The 21,674-nt window shown below is 44.8% G+C and overlaps 1 protein-coding gene across 1 annotated transcript; it reads left to right on the forward strand.

Moving 5' to 3' along the window:
• The first annotated feature begins 8,588 nt into the window (after positions 1–8,588).
• Positions 8,589–15,220, forward strand: RPL15 (ribosomal protein L15). Its single transcript, XM_040352995.1, has 4 exons — positions 8,589–8,683; positions 11,583–11,765; positions 12,231–12,367; positions 14,862–15,220. Exons 2-4 carry the CDS (start codon positions 11,594–11,596, stop codon positions 15,165–15,167), a joined length of 615 nt encoding a protein of 204 aa, XP_040208929.1. The 5' UTR covers positions 8,589–8,683; positions 11,583–11,593; the 3' UTR covers positions 15,168–15,220.
• The last annotated feature ends 6,454 nt before the right edge of the window (positions 15,221–21,674 follow it).

The following is a 21,674-nucleotide window of genomic DNA, read 5'->3' on the forward strand; positions in this document are numbered from 1 at the left end:
CTGACAAGCCTCCCCCAACCATGTCTCCCCATACACTTCAACCCCCTAAGTGTCTCTACTTACTTTTTGGTCTCCACATACAGTGCAGAGGCTCCACCAACATGTAAATTAGTTATCATATCTAAATATCCCTGTCAGTTTGTATGATATCTTGTGAGAATTTCCACAACCAACAACTGATCGTATGGCCAGAGGACAGGTTTAGAGAACCTCCAATCTTTGCACACTACAAAAGGAAATGTATAAGAACAATGGGCCAGATTCACGTAGGGCAGCGGCGGCGTAACGTATCGTAGATACGTTACACCGCCGCAATTTTTCATCGCAAGTGCCTGATTCACCAAGCACTTGCGAGGAAAATTACGCCGGTGGCCTCTGGCGCAAGGCGGGCCAATTTAAATGGGCGTGTGCCATTTAAATTAGGCGCGCTCCCGCGCCGGACCTACTGCGCATGCACCGTTTCTTAACTCGCGCCGTGACGTCATTTTTTTGAACAGCAATGCGCGTAGCGTAATTCCCGGACGGCTTACGCAAACAACGTTATTTTTTAAATTTCGCCGTGTGAACGATGGCCATACTTTACACCTCAATACGATTGCTGTGTAAAGTTAAGGCACCAAAAAAAACGACTAACTTTGCGACGGGAAACTAGAATAGCGGCGACATAGCGAACGCGAAAAACCGTCGGGGATCGCCGTAACTCCTAATTTGCATACCCGACGCTGGTTTACGACGCAAACTCCCCCCAGCGGCGGCCGCGGTATTGCATCTTAAGATCCGGCAGTGTAAAACAATTACACCTGTCGGATCTTATGGCTATCTATGCGTAACTGATTCTATGAATCAGTCGCATAGATAGAAACAGAGATACGACGGCGTATCAGGAGATACACCGTCGTATCTCATTTGTGAATCTGGCCCAATGGACCTTATATAAGAAGATATATAAGAAAATGGGATTTATAAACACAAGGAATAGTAAGTGAATCAAATCAATAAGTAGACAGCAGAGGGCACTGTTCAGTATAAAATAGTGCAACATTTCCAAGCTCTGCAGCACCTCTGCTGACTCAAGCACCTACAGTAAATATCTACAATACTCAGAGCATACGTTTAGTAGCAAGAATGTTAGGTGGGGGTCTTCAAGAAACAGCTTTGAAAAATGGACGGGATTTGTTGGTGTATTAACCTTAGTAATCACATGCAAATATACAGAAAATATCACCTATAGACTATATACAGCAAAATATATATTAGTGGTACACTAGTACATTACTGATCTGTGTCAACGTGGAAGGAATGTTCCCTGAAATATTATAATATAGTAAATAAAAAAAAATATTTACAGGCATTTATAGAGTACTGACAATTTAAAGCGGGAGTTCACCCATTTAAAAAAAAAAAAAAAATCTCCCCTTAGCTTCCTGCTCGTTCGGTCTAGGGGAATCGGCTATTTATATTAAAATATGTGCAGTACTTACCCGTTTTCGAGCTGCATCTTCTTCCGTCGCTTCCGGGTATGGGTCTTCGGGAGCGGGCGTTCCTTCTTGATTGACATTCTTCCGAGAGGCTTCCGACGGTCGCATCCATCGCGTCACTCGTAGCCGAAAGAAGCCGAACGTCGGTGCGGCTCTATACTGCGCCTGCGCACCGACGTTCGGCTTCTTTCGGAAAATCGTGACGCGATGGATGCGACCGTCGGAAGCCTCTCGGAAACCTGTCAATCAAGAAGGAACGCCCATTCCCGAAGCCCATACCCGGAAGCGACGGAGAGGATGCGTCTCGTAAACGGGTAAGTACTGCACATATTTTAAAATAAATAGCCGATTCCCCTAGTAATAACGAGCAGGAATCTAAGGGGGAAAAGTGCCCTCTAAGGGTGAACCCCCGCTTTAAACAGCTATTCACATTATGTATGTTCACATCAGTCCCTGCACTCAATGAGCTGACATTTCTGTACCCTACCTCTTTGGATTGTGGGAGGAAACTCACACAAACATGAAAAAAACAAAACAATACTGCGCTTGTGTAAAAAATCCAAAATAATAACAATAATAAATAGCAGCTAAACAAATTGTGAGATATTGCACAACCAAGTAAGTGAAAAATAAATAAGGTTGCGCTCAATACGAGTGACCCATAAAGTCCAAATGTGTTCATAAAGTCCAATACAGCAACACAGGCTGAATAGCAACAAAATACATATAAATGAAAATAAAAAGACATGAACTGAAGCGCTTGCATTGAACCAAATCCAAGATATCCTCCACCATGTGACGTCACCAACATCAAGGTCAAGATGTGCTCTTACTAGGGTGACCACATTTCCAAACTACCATTCAGAGACACCCTCCCTTCCCAGAAATCAGCTTGTGCTGTAACGAATCACAGCACAGGGATTGGACACAAGAAGCGGGATTTATGATTTCTCCAATCACAAGCAAGGGGCGGGGATTGTGCTCCTCCAGGCATTCCCAGCCAGGACAAATACTGTCAGTGAGTAAATCGGTGATGTGGCGATCTTTTTTGGGGGCATCAGATTGGTCCGGGGGGTTGGCTGCGTCAGTTTCATTCCGGGACACTGTATTGTCCTGGAATGAAGGTGCCAGGGACAGACCTGCAAAATGCGGGACTGTCCCAGGCAATCCGGGTCACGTGGTCACCCTAGCTCTTACCCCAAGTAATAGTTCCTCTATCATGAAAGGTCAAATAGGCGTTTTGGATATCCTGGTTGTATCCATAGGAGATGTAGTGCAGATGATGCGTATCTTATAAACCGTTCCTCCAGCACTATGCACAGACTTCCAGACACCCAGAGATACCCAAAAATAACACAAACCTGTTATCGCAACTATATTATCGTTATTTGACTGCTGCAGCTTTCTTATCTATGCCCTGTACTTTTTGGCAATTTGTTTAAGTGCATTTGGCATCTAATAAACGCCTTTAAAAAAGTATTTTTTACACTATTGAAGCCCCTTGTTTATTTTTGGGTATCTCTGGGTTTCCGGAAGTCTGTGCATAGTGCTGGAGGAACGGTTTATGAGATACACATCATCTGCACTACATCTCCTATGGATACAACCGGGATATGCAAATTGCCTATTTGACCTTCCATGATAGAGGAACCATTACTTGGGGTAAGAGCACATCTTGACCTTAATGTTGTGACGTCACATGGTGGAGGATATCTTGGATTTGGTTCAACACAAGGGGCCAGATTCACAGTGGAGATACGACGGCGTATCTGCTGATACGCCGTCGTATCTGTTGTTCTATCTATGCGACTGATTCATAGAATCAGTTACGCATAGATATCCCTAAGATCCGACAGGTGTAATTGTTTTACACTGTCGGATCTTAGGATGCAGTACCGCGGCCGCCGCTGGGGGGAGTTTGCGTCGTAAACCAGCGTCGGGTATGCAAATTAGAAGTTACGGCGGATCCACGATGGTTTTTCGCGTTCGCTACGTCGCCGCTAGTATAGTTTCCCGCCGCAAAGTTAGTCGTCATTTTTGGTGCCCTAACTTTAGTCAGCAAGCGTATTGCTGTCTAAAATATGGCCGTCGTTCCCGTTTCGAAATTCAAAATTTAACGTCGCTTGCGCAAGCCGCCTGGGAATACAGAATTACTCTACGCGCGTCGCCGTTCGAAAAAATGACGTCACGGCGCACAATGCACGACGGGAGTTCGGAAACGGAGCATGCGCGGTAGGTCCGGCGCGGGCGTAGGTTTTCATCGCAAGTGCTTGGTGAATCAGGCACTTGCGATGAAAAATTGCGGCGGTGTAACGTATCTACGATACGTTACGCCGCCGCTCTTCTATGTGAATCTGGCCCAAGGACTTCAGTTCATGTCTATTTATTTTCATTTATATGTACTTTGTTGCTATTCAGTCTCTGTTGCTGTATTGGACTTTATGAACACATTTGGACTTTAACCACTTGCCGACCTCCTCATGTAAATATACGTCAGCAGAATGGCACGTACCTATACGTCCTCTGCTTGACGTGGGTCGGGGGTCGGATCGGGACCCCCCCCGTACATGCGGCGGTCGGTAAGCCTCGGGGAGCGATCCGGGACGACGGCGTGGCTATTCGTTTATAGTCGCGATCGCTCCCCAGAGCTGAAGAACGGGGAGAGCCGAGTGTACTTCACTATGGCGGCGCATCGATCGAGTGATCCCCTTTATTAGGGAGACTCGATCGATGATGTCAGTCCTACAGCCACACCCCCCTACAGTTGTAAACACACACAAAGTGAACCCTAAATGTTACAGCGCCCCCTGTGTTTAACTCCCAAACTGCAACTGTCATTTTCACAATAAACAATGCAATTTAAATGCATTTTTTTTTTTTCGCTGTGAAAATGACAATGGTCCCAAAAATTTGTAAAAATTGTCCGAAGTGTCCGCCATAATGTCGCAGTCACGAAAAAAAATCGCTGATCGCCACCATTAGTAGTAACAAAAAAAAATGAATAAAAATGCAATAAAACTATCCCCTATTTTGTAAACGCTATAAATTTTGCGCAAACCAATCGATAAACGCTTATAGGTAGAAGAATACGTATTGGCCTAAACTGAGGAAAAAAAAATTTTTTTATATATTTTTGGGCGATATTTATTATAGCAACAAGTAAAAAATATTGCATTTTTTCCAAAATTCTCGCTCTATTTTTGTTTATAGCGCAAAAAATTCAAACCGCAGAGGTGATCAAATACCACCAAAAGAAAGGTCTATTTGTGGGAAAAAGGGACGCCAATTTTGTTTGGGAGCCACGTCGCACGACCGCGCAATTGTCTGTTAAAGCGACGCAGTGCCGAATCGCAAAAAGGGGCCTGGTCCTTTACCTGCATTTCGGTCCGGGTCTTAAGTGGTTAAAATGAATGCACTTACAACAATAAACTAAAAACTAAACGGTAGAGAGAGGGGTCCGATTCCCCGCGTTTCCCCGTAAAAGTCAACATCTGGGATTGGAAAGTCCTCCTCTTTTCTGTGCACCTACTTCCTATGGTGTTGCACCTGCAGGCTTTCTCCCAAGCAGGGCTTTGTGTGTCCATAGACACACACAACGGGTGATTTACTAAAACTGGAGTGTGCAATATCTTGTGCAGTGTTTTAGTAAATCAAGTGGCTTGCTATGGGGGCACTCGGCAAGGGGGAGGAGCTAGGAGTGCCTGCATGGGCCCCTAGAAGAGGAGGATCTAGGCTGCTCTGTGCAAATTCATTACAAAGAGCAGGTTAGTATAACATGTTTATCTATTTTATTTAGTCTTTACTGTCACTTGAAGGCTCCGTTCACATCTTTGCGTTCCAAATTGTGGGCAGATTGGCCACGATTCTGCCTGTGATTTGCCACAATTCTGCCCGCTATTCGCAATAGCGGCTAATCACAGGACGCCTGTGCATTCCCCGTTGATTTGTATAGCACCCCAAACACGGCACAGTTTTCCAGCGATTCGTCTGGGCGACAATTGCGGTAAAAACGCGCGAACAGCATTGTGGGACGCTTGTCGCCCAAAAGAAATCCAGGAGCTTCTTTTGGGCAACGGGCGTCCCACAAAGCTGTTCACGCGTTTTTACCGCGATTGTTGCCCCCCCCCCCCATACGCTGAGATGTGAACGGAGCCTAAAGCAGGTTTAGATGAATGCACAGAAATCTGTTTTCTCTAGATGCAACTGACTACACCTAAATACAGGTCAATGCTCGGTGTGAATGGAACGATTGAAAATGTATGACCTGTACAGGAATATCCTCTGAGGGCTCATTCACATGGGTGCAGAGACCTGGGCCACACTTTGCTGGGTGTGCATCCACCTCGGAGCTGCATGCAGACTCCCTATAGTAGTGGATGGAGAGGCAGCGGACGCATGGACAGAGTCGGGTCCAAACTTGACACGTGGACAGGCTTGGGTGCATAGATTCAAATGATTACTAAAGGCAAATAGACTGTGCACTTTGCAAAGCTTAGCCAGAGATTAGTAAATGAGGTAAAGGTTCACTTTGCAAAAAGTAACCAATCCCGTGCAAGGAAAAAAACAAACAAAAAAAAAACAGTATTTTTGCTTGCACATGATTGGATGATGGAAGTCAGCAGAGCTTCCCCTCATTTACTAAGCTCTGGGGCAACTGCTCTTGCAAAGTACCCAGTCTATTCGCCTTTAGTAAATCCCTCACCACGGTGTCTCAGGCCCCGTACACACGACCGAGGAACTCGACGTGCCAAACACATCGAGTTCCTCGTCGAGTTCAGTGTGCCGACTTTTCCCATTGACTAACGAGAAAATAGAGAACATGTTCTCTTTTCGGCCCGACGAGTTCCTCGTCGGCTTCCTCGCTGAAAAGTGTACACACGACCGAGTTTCTGGCTGAATTCTGCCGAGAAACTCGGTCGTGTGTACAGGGCCTAAGGTGCAAAAAGTGACTCAAGCCCTCATACACGCGATCGGACTTGTTTACACATGATCAGAAAATTCGACACCACACATTTGTTAAGCAGGAACAAAGATAGTTTCTGGACAGCCGCACTCTGAACAAGTTGTAGCCTTTATTAAAAAAAAAGGACAGCACTACAAGTCACAGCAACATGAAATAAAACCCGACCTTTGACGCGTTTCGCACTGAAACCAGTGCTTAGTCATAGCTCTGACTCATAACCTATGACTAAGCACTAATTTCAGCAAAACGCGTCAGTGGTGGGGTTTTATTTCATGTTGCTGTGACTTGTAGTGCTGTCCTTTTTTTTTAATAAAGGCTACAACTTGTTCAGAGTGCGGCTGTCCAGAAACTATCTTTGTTCCTGCTTTGCTAAGTGCATTGCCTGCGCCTGAGTTGTCTGCAACGGAGGATATTCATCTGGGTTCCCACCTGGAGCTGCTATTCCCTTTTACCTCACATTTGTTGTCAGAAAAATTTAAAGCATGCTATCCCACATTTATTGTCGGGAAATCTGACAATTGTGCGACAATTCCCGCCGTGCCCATCTGAATGATCCCTAAATGTGTATATGTATAAATGTGTATATAATGTGTGTATAAATGTGTATGTGTACATAATGTGTATGTGTATATAATGTGTATATGTATAAATGTGTATGTGTACATAATGTGTATGTGTATATAATGTGTGTATTAATGTGTATGTGTACATAATGTGTATGTGTATATAATGTGTGTATTAATGTGTATGTGTACATAATGTGTATGTGTATATAATGTGTGTATAAATGTGTATGTGTACATAATGTGTATGTGTATATAATGTGTATATGTATAAATGTGTATATAAATGTGTATGTGTACATAATGTGTATGTGTATATAATGTGTATATGTATAAATATGTATATAAATGTGTATGTGTACATAATGTGTATGTGTATATAATGTGTATATAAATGTGTATGTGTACATAATGTGTATGTGTATATAATGTGTATATGTATAAATATGTATATAAATGTGTATGTGTATATAATGTGTATATGTATAAATGTGTATATAAATGTGTATGTGTACATAATGTGTATGTGTATATAATGTGTATATAAATGTGTATGTGTATATAATGTGTATGTGTATATAATGTGTATGTGTACATAATGTGTATGTGTATATAATGTGTGTATAAATGTGTATGTGTACATAATGTGTATGTGTATATAATGTGTGTATAAATGTGTACATAATGTGTATGTGTATATATTGTGTGTACATAATGTGTATGTGTATATATTGTGTGTATATTTCAATAGTTTTTATTGAAAGAAAGAAAGAATACTACAACAATACAGAAGCATCGCCACAAATCCAGAAGGTATCCATGAGCCCCTGAGAGGTCTCAATCATAGTACAGAACACCATACAATGTTTGGCTATATTGTGTGTATAAATGTGTATGTGTATATAATGTGTGTATAAATGTGTATGTGTATATAATGTGTGTAAAAATGTGTATGTGTATAAATGTGTATGTGTAAATTTGCGTAAGTCGTTCGCGAATAGGGCTGTGCGTCATTTACGTTCACGTCGAAAGCATTGGCTTCTTGCGGGTTAATTTGGAGCATGCGCACTGGGATACTTTCACAGACGGCGCATGCGCCTTTCGTAAAAAGCGTCATTTACGTGGGGTCACATTAAATTTACATAACACACGCCCACATCTTCCACATTTGAATTAGGCGGGCTTACGCCGGCCTATTTACGCTACGCCGCCGCAACTTTGGTTTGAGAATACAGCACTTGCCTGACAAAGTTGTGAGGCATAATGTAAATAGGATACGTTACGCCTGCACAAAGATGCACGCTTCTATGTGAATCTGGGCCAATGTGTTGTGTATAAATGTGTATATAAGTGTGGGTTGACAGTCCAGTGTGTAGGAATCCACAATATAGGCGAATACTCAATACACATGTGTGCACGTGTCCTTACTCTTGGGCCTTGTAAGGTTATCTCCTCATACAAAGACTGCCGTGTTAAGCTCTCTCAGGAAATATGAAATTACCCCCCAAAACTTCTCTATTCCTCACAGCTCCATTCTCACCGAGACACTTCCTCACCGCTACCCCGCACTACATTTCCCAGGAGCCTCTCCTCCCAACCCGGAAGTGCCCTGTTCGCCCTGCTCGTCATAAGGCATTCTGGGTAACGCGCTCCTTCCTTTCCGGCTGCCGAGCTATCAGGTAATGGAGGTTTCCTGTGTGGGGTAGAACGAGGCTTCCCAATCCGTGACCATCCTCCCTTCTCCCCCGGAGCTCCGGCCATGTCGGTGTAGTAATATGTTCCCAGCCGTTGTCCCTTCCCGATGGGTGATTCCTGCCCGGGTGTGCGGACTCGTACAGGCCGCCCGGTCAAGGCCTCTGACCGGCTCCTGGCCTGTCAGTGTGCGGGGCCTCAGGACGTCTGTGTCTTAGCAGTGTGTGTCAGTGTGCCCCCCGCTCCAAGCTCTGTGTGTGTGTCAGTGTGCGGCTTCAACTCCACATCTCCTCAGTGTTATGGAGAATAGCTCCGTGTCTGCAGTTCTGTGTTATGGAGGAGACCGTAGACTGATCTATGTAGTGTGTAGGAGAGGCCGGGGGACTACACTGAAGGCTCTATATAGGATAGTTCTATACTGGAGGCTTTATTCTAGGGGGGGTGACTGGAGGCTTTATATAGGATGGTTGTGGACTGGAGGCTTTATTATAGGGGGGGGGACTGGAGGCTTTATTATAGGGGGGGTGACTGGAGGCTTTATTATAGGGGGGTGACTGGAGGCTTTATTATAGGGGGGTGACTGGAGGCTTTATTATTAGGGGGGTGACTGGAGGCTTTATTATAGGGGGGTGATTGTGGACTGAAGGCCGGTGTTAAGAACATTCGGGTTGGCATGGTGTGTGTTTTGTGTGTCTAATGATCTTCTGTAGCCTATCATGTGTGATATTTGCCTACAGAATAACTTTTTGTGCTGATATTCATTAAGCAGTCGCACGCATTGCATTGTGACAAGATCTATACTTTTTAGGTCTCTTGCACATGGGGTGTCTAGTCTGTGTCCTGTCTTGGTATTTTAGTGTACCCGGGTGGCACAGGTACAGCATCCAGCCTCACAGGATGTCAGTCATCTTGTGCCTGGACCCAGTGGTTCTTGTATTTGGGGCCCAATGTGTATAGATATGAATGCCCAGAACACAGGTGTTGGTGGTTCCCAGGCATTCATCCCTGAGCACATGGGGGCTCTAAAGTGAGATCTACCTGGTCTGGGGTTCAGCTGCAGTGTATTTCAGCCTGTAGAGGACTGACAGGCTGGCTGTTATTCCTGAGTCTCCTGGCTGCACTAAAGTGATTGGAAGCACAAGGGGGTAGATACCCCGGTGCCACTTGCCTAGAGAAGTAGCAGAATGTACACAGCCTCACCATAGATGAGCATCATGTGCCCTTAAAGAGGAAGTATACTTCCTGCTAATGTTTGTGCCTATAAGCCTTTTATAGGCTTACCTATAGGTATTGTAAATGTCTCCTAAACTTGCAGTTTGGGAGATTTATACTGCACAGTTTGTCATCAGCGCATACGCTCTGAAGGAACAGCCGTCCGTGTCTTTTCTTCAGAATGCAGTGCTGCTACTGGCGGCTCCCATGTGCATGCGCAGAAGTGACGTTATGCGGCCCCCGGCCATTTACACAGCTGGGGTCGCAGATCCCGGAATGAAGATGGGCAGAGATGGATGCAGCCTCGAGCGGGGACGACTAGGGTTTTGTTTGCAGGAAAGTGTTACATAATGTGCTAGTATGCCATGCATACTAGCACATTATGCCTTTACTCTGCAGGTAAGAAATAAAAAGCACAGTTCACTTTCCCTTTAAGCCCCTCGGTCACACCAAACACAACATTGAAATTGTGCTGCTTCACTGGAAGTTGCACGATTTCAAAGTACTACTTCAGGTGCTACTTGGAAGACCTTTGTGATTCCATGCGAGTCAGTAATGATTATCTCATAGATTGTAAGCTCTAACAAGGATCCTCTGATTCTTCCTGTATTGTAACTCTACTGTCTGCCCCTCATGTTCTAAAGTGCTTCACAAACTGTTGGCGCTATATAAATCCTGTATAATAATCAGTTTCTCCATGTTGACATGCAGACCAGGCTGTCAAGAAAGTCAGGCAAATCTGATGCAGTATAATGAATATTTAATCCAGGGATATGCAATAAGCGGACCTCCAGCTGTTGCAGAACTACAACTCCCATGAGGCATAGCAAGACTCTGACAGCCACAAGCATGGCACCCAGAGGGAGAATCATGATGGGACTTGTAGTTTTGCAACAGCTGGAGGTCCGCTAATTGCAGATCCCTGATTTAATCTGTTAAATCACAAACCCAATATATTCAGTGTTGTCTCCAATGTCCTGCTGGAGGGCTTGTCTTGCATCTCCATCTACTTTGTCACAGGGAGCCGGCTGCCGCCTCTGGTTCCTGCAGCTGGCACCCCAGTGATCAACTCTGAGTAGAACTCACACATGCACAGAGATATGGAGCCGTCTGTCTTTTTATGAATGGAGGTTACTGATGTCACATGGGATATATATAGGTATATGGTTTGGTGGAAATGTTCACTCTGAGTGAAGGAACCTGGCACCCCTGGCATTTGTTGGGGTTTGTCCCAATTTCTGTTATGGCCCTTTTTCTGTATAGTTTGTTCGTATTTTAACGTCCATGGGGGGAGGGGGGGAGTGAATGCCATGACACGTACCAAATCCCAGCAGCCTTTCAGAATATTTCTGTCCTGGTCCTTTTAGTGTGGGTTTGTTTCTAAATGTGTTGATGTAGCTGTAAGCTATGTATTGCTTCATTTGTAACCCATGCCGACTTCTTTTAAAAGGTTAATACAAATGTGTGTGTGTGTGTGTGTGTGTATAACTCGCATTTGAATCTGTACTCAGTTATGCCTTATATTGGCTGTCAATGTCAAATTGAAGATAAAAATGTTAGCCTGGCAGTTAAGTTAGTAAGATTTGTAAGTGTAATGTTTGTGTTTGTTGCTGTAGTTGTAAATCTTGAATATCTATTTTTGTAATTTAACTTATGACAATGTTCATTTTTCAGCATAAGCCAGCATGGGTGCCTACAAGTACATGCAAGAGCTATGGAGGAAGAAGCAGTCAGATGTGATGCGATTTCTCCTGCGTGTCCGATGCTGGCAATATCGCCAACTGTCTTCTCTCCATCGGGCACCACGTCCTACGCGCCCAGACAAAGCTCGTAGACTAGGCTACAAGGCCAAGCAAGGTGTGTTTGCTCATATATTCTTCAGAATGATTGTTTAGAAGTGTATAAAGCCTCATACGCACGATCGGACTTCCATTAGACTTTTCCATGGATTTTTGTCCGAATGGGCGTTGGCAGTGAACTTGTTCTGCATACATACGGCAGAATGGGAATAAGCTGGATGCATTGCTTGAAAGCAGAAAGGTAAGGGTCTGGAGGAAGACCAGAGGAGGGCTGGAGCTCTCCTGCAGCTGCAGGAGAGGTGTGAGGGCCACATGAAATGGCTTGGCGGGCCGGATTCGGCCCGCTGGCCGTGTGTTTGACACCTGTGGCTTAGAAAGTTGCTGGTAAGTGATGTACAACAGCAAGGCCAGTTCCAAGTGTTCAGCCACATGAAGGGATTGCATTTTCTTGCCTGAATATCAGATGTAGCATCTTGTCAAAGGGACTGGTCTTTTACCTTTTTAATTTTCTCTTCCATAACAGGATATGTCATCTACCGTATCCGAGTTCGCCGTGGTGGACGTAAGCGCCCTGTGCCCAAGGGTGCAACCTATGGTAAACCTGTGCATCATGGAATTAACCAGATCAAGTTTGCTCGCAGCCTGCAGTCTGTTGCTGAGGTATGTCTGTACTTAAACATTTGTTTCAGAGTTTAAAATCTGTTTTCCACTGTAAACAGACTTCTCTGCTGGTGTTTTTTATTTTTTACACTTATTTGTGTATCTTTATTTTTATTTTTTTAATTGATAGCACTGCTATAGTCTGCTCTGTGTACTATATATTTTTTTCCTGCTAACTTTGACCTTAATGCACAGAAGTGAGAGATCTATTACTTTTGGAAATCTCTCCCTTTAGGCAACTAGGATAGCTAAAGGCATAGTATATGGTTTGATTGTAAGCTCTAAGGAGCGGGGCCCTCTAATTCCTCCTGTATTGAGTTGTTAAATGTTTTGTCTGCCCTAACATGAAGAGCTGCAAAAACTGGCGCTATATAAATCCAGTATAATACGCAGGCTGGCCGTTGGGCGACATCAGCCGGCTCAATAAACTATGACAATCAGCCCATGTGTGTATAGAAGCTGGATGTTCGGTCAGCTTCTGTTGAACGAGCATACTGAAAAAACAGCCATTTGAGAGGGCTGACTGGAGTGTTCTGGAAGGGGACCATCCCCCTATCAGATTGCAATAGAACAGCTGGATAGATCAATGTACTATCATCAGGTTGTTAGTACAGCGGCTCCGTCAGTTTAAAAAAAAAATGGTTTACTAGGCTTAAGAGTTGAATGGATACTGTTAAAAGGACCTGATGACTTCTGATCTAGAACTGGGCATTATTTGCCTTTGTAATTCTGCATGTTGTAAGCTACATACCATAACAATACAGAGACTGGCTAAATGTTTTTCTGTTCCAAGTTTGTGTTAAATCGGTGTAGAATGGTCATTCTCTGCCCGGTACAGCCGCAATCTCTGGTTTAGCCGCTCTCCTTCCCCCCACAACCTTCTGGTGCACATCACAGGTCCCAGAAGCCTGTGGGACCAATCGCGTGGCTTGTACAGTTAGAAGCTGACTGTGAAGCCGCAAACTTGGTGAAGATGTTGGCACCCAAAGCTGATTAAAGAATTGGGTTGGCTGTGGACAGCGATGGATCCTGGGGCAGCTAAGTGTCAGCAGCTACAGTATTTGTTTAGTTACAAGGACTGCCACTCTTGAAAAGTGATCTGAGCTTGGATTGCTTTTCAGCAGTACTCTCCAAATGCGACGGGGTATAATTCCTGTGAAAGTATACACACCTAGCTGCTGCCTTTGAAGTTTAAAGAGTCCAGCCAAAGCTTGTTTGACTGGGCTTCTCCTATGGGTCACATGAGTGAAATTCGTTTTGCACTCCTGTGACCCGTTTTCAGCAGAGCGCTGAAGTCCGCGTTCTGCCGATGTCACAGAAAATCGGTCCAGGCACCGTGTCGTCCCGACAATGCCTCTCGAGCCTGATACTGCTGCTCCCGCTCACCCCCTGACAACCGAGCCATAGACTGTTCAATGGCTCGGTTCTCAGTGTAGAGGTGTCGGGACCAATGCTGCATTCACCTAAAGTAAGTTTTTCTTTTAAGGTAAAGCTTAGGGGGGTCTTTAAAAACGCGTCTCGGCTGCATGTTTTTTCCAACCAAATGGCCAAGTGTAAACAAACTTTCAGTGCACTTCAGCATAAATGGCATCTTGGCTCATGCAGGCATTACGGTAATGCATGCTTTACCATAACACTGGTGTGAAACTGGTTTTAAAGCTGATGTCCAGCTTTACTGTCACTTTTATTGCTTGGGGCCCAGGTGGCACGAACAATTACCCATAGGGCATGCTTTATGAACTGTATGTAGCCTCTGCTATATACTGTATACAGTGCTGTATTCCAGTAGCAAGATGAGACCTTCCTGTCTTTCTTGTGCTGAGCTGTTCATAGGCAGCTTTTGGATTTTAACAATGAATGCAAAGCTTCCTCTGGCTGAGTGGGAGATTGCGACATCAGTCGTCCTCTTGGAGAACCTTTGTGTTCATTAATAATGCCACTCAGCCTGCCATTGTTTTGTTCCAGGTCTGAGATGGGAAGGTCTTGTCTTGCTGGTGGAACGGTGCTGTATATAGTTAAGGCTATTTACAAGTTTACTGTGCACCAATGGGCACACGTTGGTCTAGGAAACTGTTTGGGCTGACTTGGCCCCAACATTTTTGGGACATTGAGCTTTTAAGTAGATGGATTATTGTGGCTAACCTAAACTGACCAAGCAATAGTTCGTGGTGATCCTGAACCCATAAGTCTCCAGGCTGTCCAACTACATTGACTCGGGAGGGCGGATTCCCTCATCCACCTTGAATGTGGGCATAGGGGGAATTGGGTAAAAAAAAAAAAAATCTGTAGATTTTGGGCAGAAGTGATTTTTAGGCATGGTAACCAAACATAAAAGGTTAATAATGAATTCTGGAGTGCTGTACATATAATTTCTGAAAGCACCAACCCAAAGTTAACAGTAACCTTATCTAATGTAGCTTAAATAGGTTTGTGTCCCCCCCTCCAACAGTTTGGTAAGCATAGTGCATGTACTGAATTTCTCATTTCTTTTCAGGAGCGTGCTGGCCGTCACTGTGGAGGACTGAGAGTCCTTGCCTCCTACTGGGTTGGTGAAGACTCCACTTACAAGTTCTTTGAGATCATCCTCATTGACACTTTCCACAAGGCCATCAGACGTAATCCAGACACCCAATGGATAACAAAAGCTGTGCACAAACACAGGGAGATGCGTGGGCTGACATCTGCTGGCAAAAAGAGTCGTGGTCTTGGCAAAGGTCACAAGTTCCATCTTACCATTGGTGGCTCTCGTCGTGCTGCCTGGAGAAGACGCAACACTCTTCAGCTCCACCGTTACCGCTAACTGGGATCATACTTGTAAATTTGACATTAAAATAAAGTTGTTTTGGGACAACATCTTGTCAGTCTGTTTTAGCAGCATTATTTTGATGGTAATGTTAGATGTTCAAAGCATTTTTGATATTGGTCTAGGCTAGGGACTTAACTTTAAAGTTGTAAAGGCAGGACATTTTTTACTTTAGTGCATTTTAAGGTAATAATTTTCAGCATCTGCATTGCCCCCTTATATTTGCCTGACCCCAATTTCAATCCAATGCTGTTAACAAAACCTGGGGAATGCCCATGGAAAAACCAAGCCTCCTTACCGACCAGCCTGCAGAACAACCAAATGAACCTGTCTAACAGTATGCGTTAAAAACAGGGGTTTTGTCCACAAGCATTTGCAAACGCATGCATGAGCCTGCACAATCCAATTCTGTGCCTGTCTGCAGCAGGGCTCCCTTCTCTATTCCTCACTGAACATACATCAGTGGGGGGGGGGGGGGGAGCCTAGCCATGCTGTGGGGTTAACTTTCTAAAACTGGAAAGTGCCAAATCTGCTACAGCTGTGCATGGTAGCCAATTGGCTTCTAACTTCAGCTTGTTCAGTTAAGCGTTAATAATAATCCTGGAAACTGATTGTTTTCTATGCAGGGCTACACCAGACTTTGCACATTCAGTTTTAATAAATCATCCCCTGTGTCTATGGACGCACAGCCTGGCTTGAGAGCAAGCCCCCATGTGCAACACCATAGGAAGCTGCTTCCTATGGGGGTGCACGAGTACCAGCGGGTGACTGCAGTAGAGTAGGATCAGTATAAGGCCCCTTTCACATGTGAGGATCCATTTTTAAACATCTGCTTGCTCAGCGGGGATCGCTCTGATTCCCGCTGAGCTGGCAGATGACAGGTCTGTCTGCACACTGTGCAGGGACCGACCTGTCAGATCTCCGCTCTCCTCTATGGGGAATCGATGAAAACAAACAGTCTGTTCGTTTTCATCCGATCCGCCAGACGGATGCAAAATAGGGTTTGCATCCATCACTTTTAGCAGAGGATCGATCAAGGCTTATTGGGTGTCAGCGGACATGTTCCCGCTGACATTCGACGCTTCATAGAGGTAAATGGAGCGCCTGTTCAAATCCGCCTGAAAAAACGAAGACAGATCTGAACGGTCTGCATGTGTGAAAGGGGCCTAACATGTCTATAAAAAAAGATATACATGTCTATATCTGCTTTAATTTTTCATACAAGTCTCACTTACAATATAAAGTTATCCAGTTTGTGGACTGGATTTGACCACTTCACATCCCGCCCATATACATATGACGTCTGCAGGAGAATTCTCCCATCCTGGGCAGGCTTCATATGACGTCCTGGGCTTCCCGGCTGTCTGGGGGATCGCGTGCCGGCAGCGATTGCCTGTTAACACGGCAGGAACATGGATCTGTGTGTGTAAACGCAGATCCACGTCCTGTCAGGTGAGAGGAGAACGATGGTGTGTTCCCAGTACAGAGGAACACAGATCAGTTTCCTCCCTTTGAGAGTCCCCTACAGTTAGATTCACTCCCTAAAACGCACAACCCCTTGATCGCCCCCTACTGTTAACCCCTTCCCTGCCAGTCACATTTACACAGTAATCAGTGTTTTTTTTTTATTTTTATTTTATTCTAGCACTGATGGTTGTATAAATGTGAATGGTCCCAAAAAGTTTGAAATGTCTGCTGCAATGTCAGTCACAATAAATTGCAGATCGCCACCACTACTAGTAAAAAATAAAAATGCCATAAATCTATCCCCTATTTTATAGACACTAACTTTTGCGCAAACCAATAAACATACGTTTATTGTGACTTTGGTAAAAAAAATGTGGGAGAATATATATTGGCCTATACTGAGAATTTTTTTTTTTTTAATGAATACTATTGCATTTTAACCACTTCAATACCGGGCCTATTTTGGCACTTCTCTCCTACATGCATAAATCATAATTTTTTTGTTAGAAAATTACTCAGAACCCCCAAACATTCTGTTTTTTTAGCAGACACCCTTGGGAATAAAATGCCAGCCATTGCAACTTTTTATCTCGCACAGTATTTGCGCAATAATTTTTCAAACGCCTTTTTTTTGGGGAAAAAAACGGTTTTGTGAATTAAAAAATAACAAAACAGTAAAGTTAGCCCAATTTTTTTGTATAATGTGAAAGATTAAGTTACGCCGAGTAAATAAATACCCAACATGTCACGCTTTAAAATTGCGCACACTCATGGAATGTCGCCAAACGTCGGTACTTAAAAATCTCCATAGGCATCGCTTATTTTTTTTTTACAAGTTACAATTTTAGAGTTACAGAGGAGGTCTAGTGCTAGAATTGTTGCTGGCGCTCTAACGCACGCGGCGATACCTCACGTGTGGTTTGAACGGCGTTTACATATGTGGGCGGGACTTGCGTATGTGTTCGCTTCTGAGCGCGAGCTACCGGGGACAGGGGCGTTTACATTTTTTTTTTATAATTTTTTTATTTTACTCAATTTCTTTTATTTTTACACTTTTTTTTTAATTTTTTTTTTTTTTGATCACTTTTATTCCTATTACAAGGAATGTAAACATTCCTTGTAATAGGAATGGCTCGTGACAGGTACTCTTTATGGAGAGATGCGGGGTCAATAAAACCCCACATCTCTCCTCCAGGCTGGAAAGCATTAGATCGTGAAATTTTTTTTCACAGATCTAATGCTTTCAGCCGCGATTGCGGCTGTGTTTACATTCCAGGACCCGGGCGTGACGTCATAACATCGCGCCCGGGCCTCCGACGATCATAGAGATGACTGGTGACCATCTGGTCACCAGTCTACTCTATGGTTTCCATCAGACGCCGGCGGATCATTTCTCCGGGTCTCCGATGGCAAAGGAGAGCCCGGAGAAGCACCGGATGGCGGCGGGAGGGGGGGGGCGTCCCCTCCCGCCGCCTATAAGAATGATCAAGCGGCGAAACCGTCGCTATGATTGTTCTTAGAATCGCCGGCTGAAGAGATGAATATCTGAATGATGCCTGTGGCTGCAGGCATCATTCAGATATCCCCACTCAAACCCAGGACGTCATTTCACAATGGGTGGGTATTGAAGTGGTTAAAATAAGGCTATCCAAATGTAACAAACGCCTTGACAGATAAAGCAGGAGAACAAGGAGAAATATACCATGTTATACAGTATGTCACCTATGATACTGAAAATGGGTGACATGCTAAAACGCTTAGATAATGCCTGCTTTAAAGGGGGTTCTAAAGGCGGAAGTTTTTTCATCTTAAAGCGGTGGTTCACACGAATTTTTTTTTTTTAACATTAGATTGAGGCCAATTGTGGGAAGCACAATTGGGTGTTTTTTTTTTTTTTTTCTTTTTTTAAATCGATGCAGTACATACCGTTTTAGAGATGGATGTTCTCCGCCGCTTCCGGGTATGGTCTGCGGGACTGGGCGTTCCTATTTGACAGCTTTCCGACCGTCGCATACAGCGCGTCACGAGTTGCCGAACGTCGGTGCGGCTCTATACGGCACCTGCGTATTGACGTTCGGCAACTCGTGACGCGATGTATGCGACGGTCGGAAGGCTGTCAATCAAATAGGAACGCCCAGTCCCGCAGACCATACCCGGAAGCGGCGGGAGAACATCCATCTCTAAAACGGTAAGTACTGCATTGATTTAAAAAACACCCGATTGTGCTTCCCAGAATTGGCCTCAATCTAATGTTAAAGTGGAGTTCCACCCATAAATATAACATTACATCAGTAGTTTTAAAAAAATGTCATTAGTCCTTTAAGAATTTTTTTTTTTTTTTTAGATGCCTTCAAAGTGTTGTTGCTAGGCAGAATAGTTAATCTTCCCTCTTCCTGCACCTAGGTGCTTAAGCTTCCTAACCTACACCGCACAGACTCCTGGGAATGTAGTGGGTGTAACTTTCCAGGAGTCTGTGCACTCCCCAGTCTCAAAGAATCATGTGACTTGGACAGCACAGGTGCTGAAACCTGATCTGACACTGCTTGTGCAGCACTGAGCATGTGCGAGATTTGCAAGACTGAAATCCAGGAAGTCATACAGTCTGGCTTCATGATGCCCACACTTAAGATGGCCCCAGTCAATTTCTATTTTATAAAGTGTCTAAATGCTGTAACAACCTAACAAAACGGACCTTAGTTTACAGACTAACTTTACTAGAATACATTAAGCTTGTGTATTACAGGGGTATTTATATTTAATAAGTGAAATTGTGGCCGGAACTCCGCTTTAAAAATTTGTTTTACCCTTTCGTCTTCCAGGACAGCCCTGTAGATGTAGCTCCTCCCTCCGGGACAGGAAACACAATCACCCCCAATCATAAAAGGCGGTCCTCCAGGTCCTCTCCTCAGTTTTTTTGTGTTTCCTGCCGGACGGGAGGAGATACAATCAGGGAACGTGTTTGTTTGTTTTTTATGTGAGAGAACCTACCTCAGCCTTCAGCACTCCTCTGGCCCTAGGGGTAGAGAGCGTAGCTGGAGTCTCCTCCGCCGTGAGCTCGGCGAGAGTCGGACCCCGTTGACGGTGGGATCCGTCCCCTGTAGTGATCCGGGTGGCGTGGCCGCGAGGGTGAGAGACGCCATCGATTCGGCGCGCCGCTTCCGGTATTCGATGAGGGGGCGGGTTCCATGCGTTCCAAAGAGAGGAAGGAGTATTCTCGGCGGAAGCGCGTCATCAGGGGGCGCCCGGAAGTATCGTTCCTACTTCAAAAAAGGGCGCGGAGGAGACTCGAAGGACCCGGCGCTGGTGTTTGTTCAGGGAGACTGAAAACGATTACACAGGACCATGGAGGCAGCAGCGGCTATTTCCGATCCTGGTCCAGCAGGCACCGGTACCTCTCAGGTAAGGCCTGGTGACGGCACATGGCTTACTCTGATAGGTAGGGGATTTTTACCCCAGATACCCCCCCCTAGGTGGTGAACCTGTTTGGTGGAGGTTTTTTCTTTTGCACCTTCTAGGAACCTTGTCACAGTGGTGAATGAAGGTTTAGCTGGTTATAATGTGGTCAAACTGTGTTGTTTATTTTAACAGGTCAAGGCCCATGATAAGAACCAGCCTCCTAGGAAGAAATGTGCAGTGTGTGGGACAAAGCTAAGTTCTAATTGGGATAAGCCTTTATGTCCTGACTGTGTTAATAGCTTGGTTAAAGAAAGTTCGTTAACCACTTGTAACCAAATGTTATCATCTTTTAAAGATGAGATGGCATCCACATTTCAGTCGTTTAAGGGACTGATTGATAGGATGCAGGTTCCAGCCCCGTCCCTAACTAGGGCCTCTAGTACTCCTTCCTTACAAATTCAGGAGGAAGAGGAGGAAATTAGAGACAGAACTCCCAGATCAGTTGTTTCCTCTCAGGCAGGTTCAGCATCTGAATCAGAGGGGGAGGAGGATTCCTCCAGGGCGGCCAGATACAAATTGTCATTGGATGATGTGGGGGATCTCCTGAATGCCATCTATGACACTTTAGATATCCAGGAGGAACAGGTTCAGCTCTCACGGCATGACCTCATGTATCAGGGGAATGCGACCAGAACCAAAGTTTTTCCGGTTCATAAGTCTTTGATTGATATGATTCTGCGAGAGTGGGAACAACCTGAAAGAAGACCCTTTTTTTCAGGCAGCCTCAAACGTAGGTTTCCATTCGAATCAGATGTGTCTCATCCTTGGAACAAGGTTCCTAGACTGGATGCCCCTTTAGCCAAGGTCTCCAGGAGGACAGATTTGGCATTTGATGACCTAGGTTCCCTTAGGGACCCAATGGACAAAAGGGGGGACCTACTTTTGAAAAGAGCTTGGGACGCCTCTGCGATCAGTTTAAAACCAGCTCTATCGGCTACTTGTGTAGCAAGAAACTTAGAGTGTTGGCTCACCCAGTTACAGGCACACATCTTGGCCGGTACCTCTAGACAAGAGCTTTTAAAATCTTTTCCACTCTTGTTCAAGGCAGTGGGTTTTCTAGCTGACGCCTCAGAGGAGTCAGTAAAGTTGGCTGCCAGGTCAGCAGCCTTGGTCAATGCAGCCAGAAGATCAGTATGGCTAAAAACTTGGACGGGAGATGCCGCCTCAAAATTAAAATTGTGTGGTCTTCCGTTTTCAGGAGATCACCTTTTTGGACCCGGCCTCCAAGAGGCTTTAGAACGTACTCAGGACAGGAAGAAGGCCTTTCCTGAGAAAAAGAAAAAAGCCGAAGGAAAGAGTTTTTTTCGTGGCTTCAGGGGTTCAAACTTTTGGCAAAACCAGAAAAAGGAAGGCCAACCCAAGAAGCATTGGGCAGGCCACAAGGGGCGTGGTAGAGGAGGAATCCTGTTTAATCCTCCTCAACCCCCCCCAAAACCGCAATGACTCCTGTGTCCCCGTGGGAGGAAGGTTGGGGCAGTTCCTCCCACAATGGACCAAGGCAACCTCAAGCCCGTTCATTCTAAATTTAATAGAGAACGGATACAAACTGGAGTTTGCGTCACTGCCTCAATGGAACTTCAG

Source organism: Rana temporaria, chromosome 5, assembly GCF_905171775.1.
Source record: "Rana temporaria chromosome 5, aRanTem1.1, whole genome shotgun sequence".
NCBI lineage: Eukaryota > Metazoa > Chordata > Amphibia > Anura > Ranidae > Rana > Rana temporaria.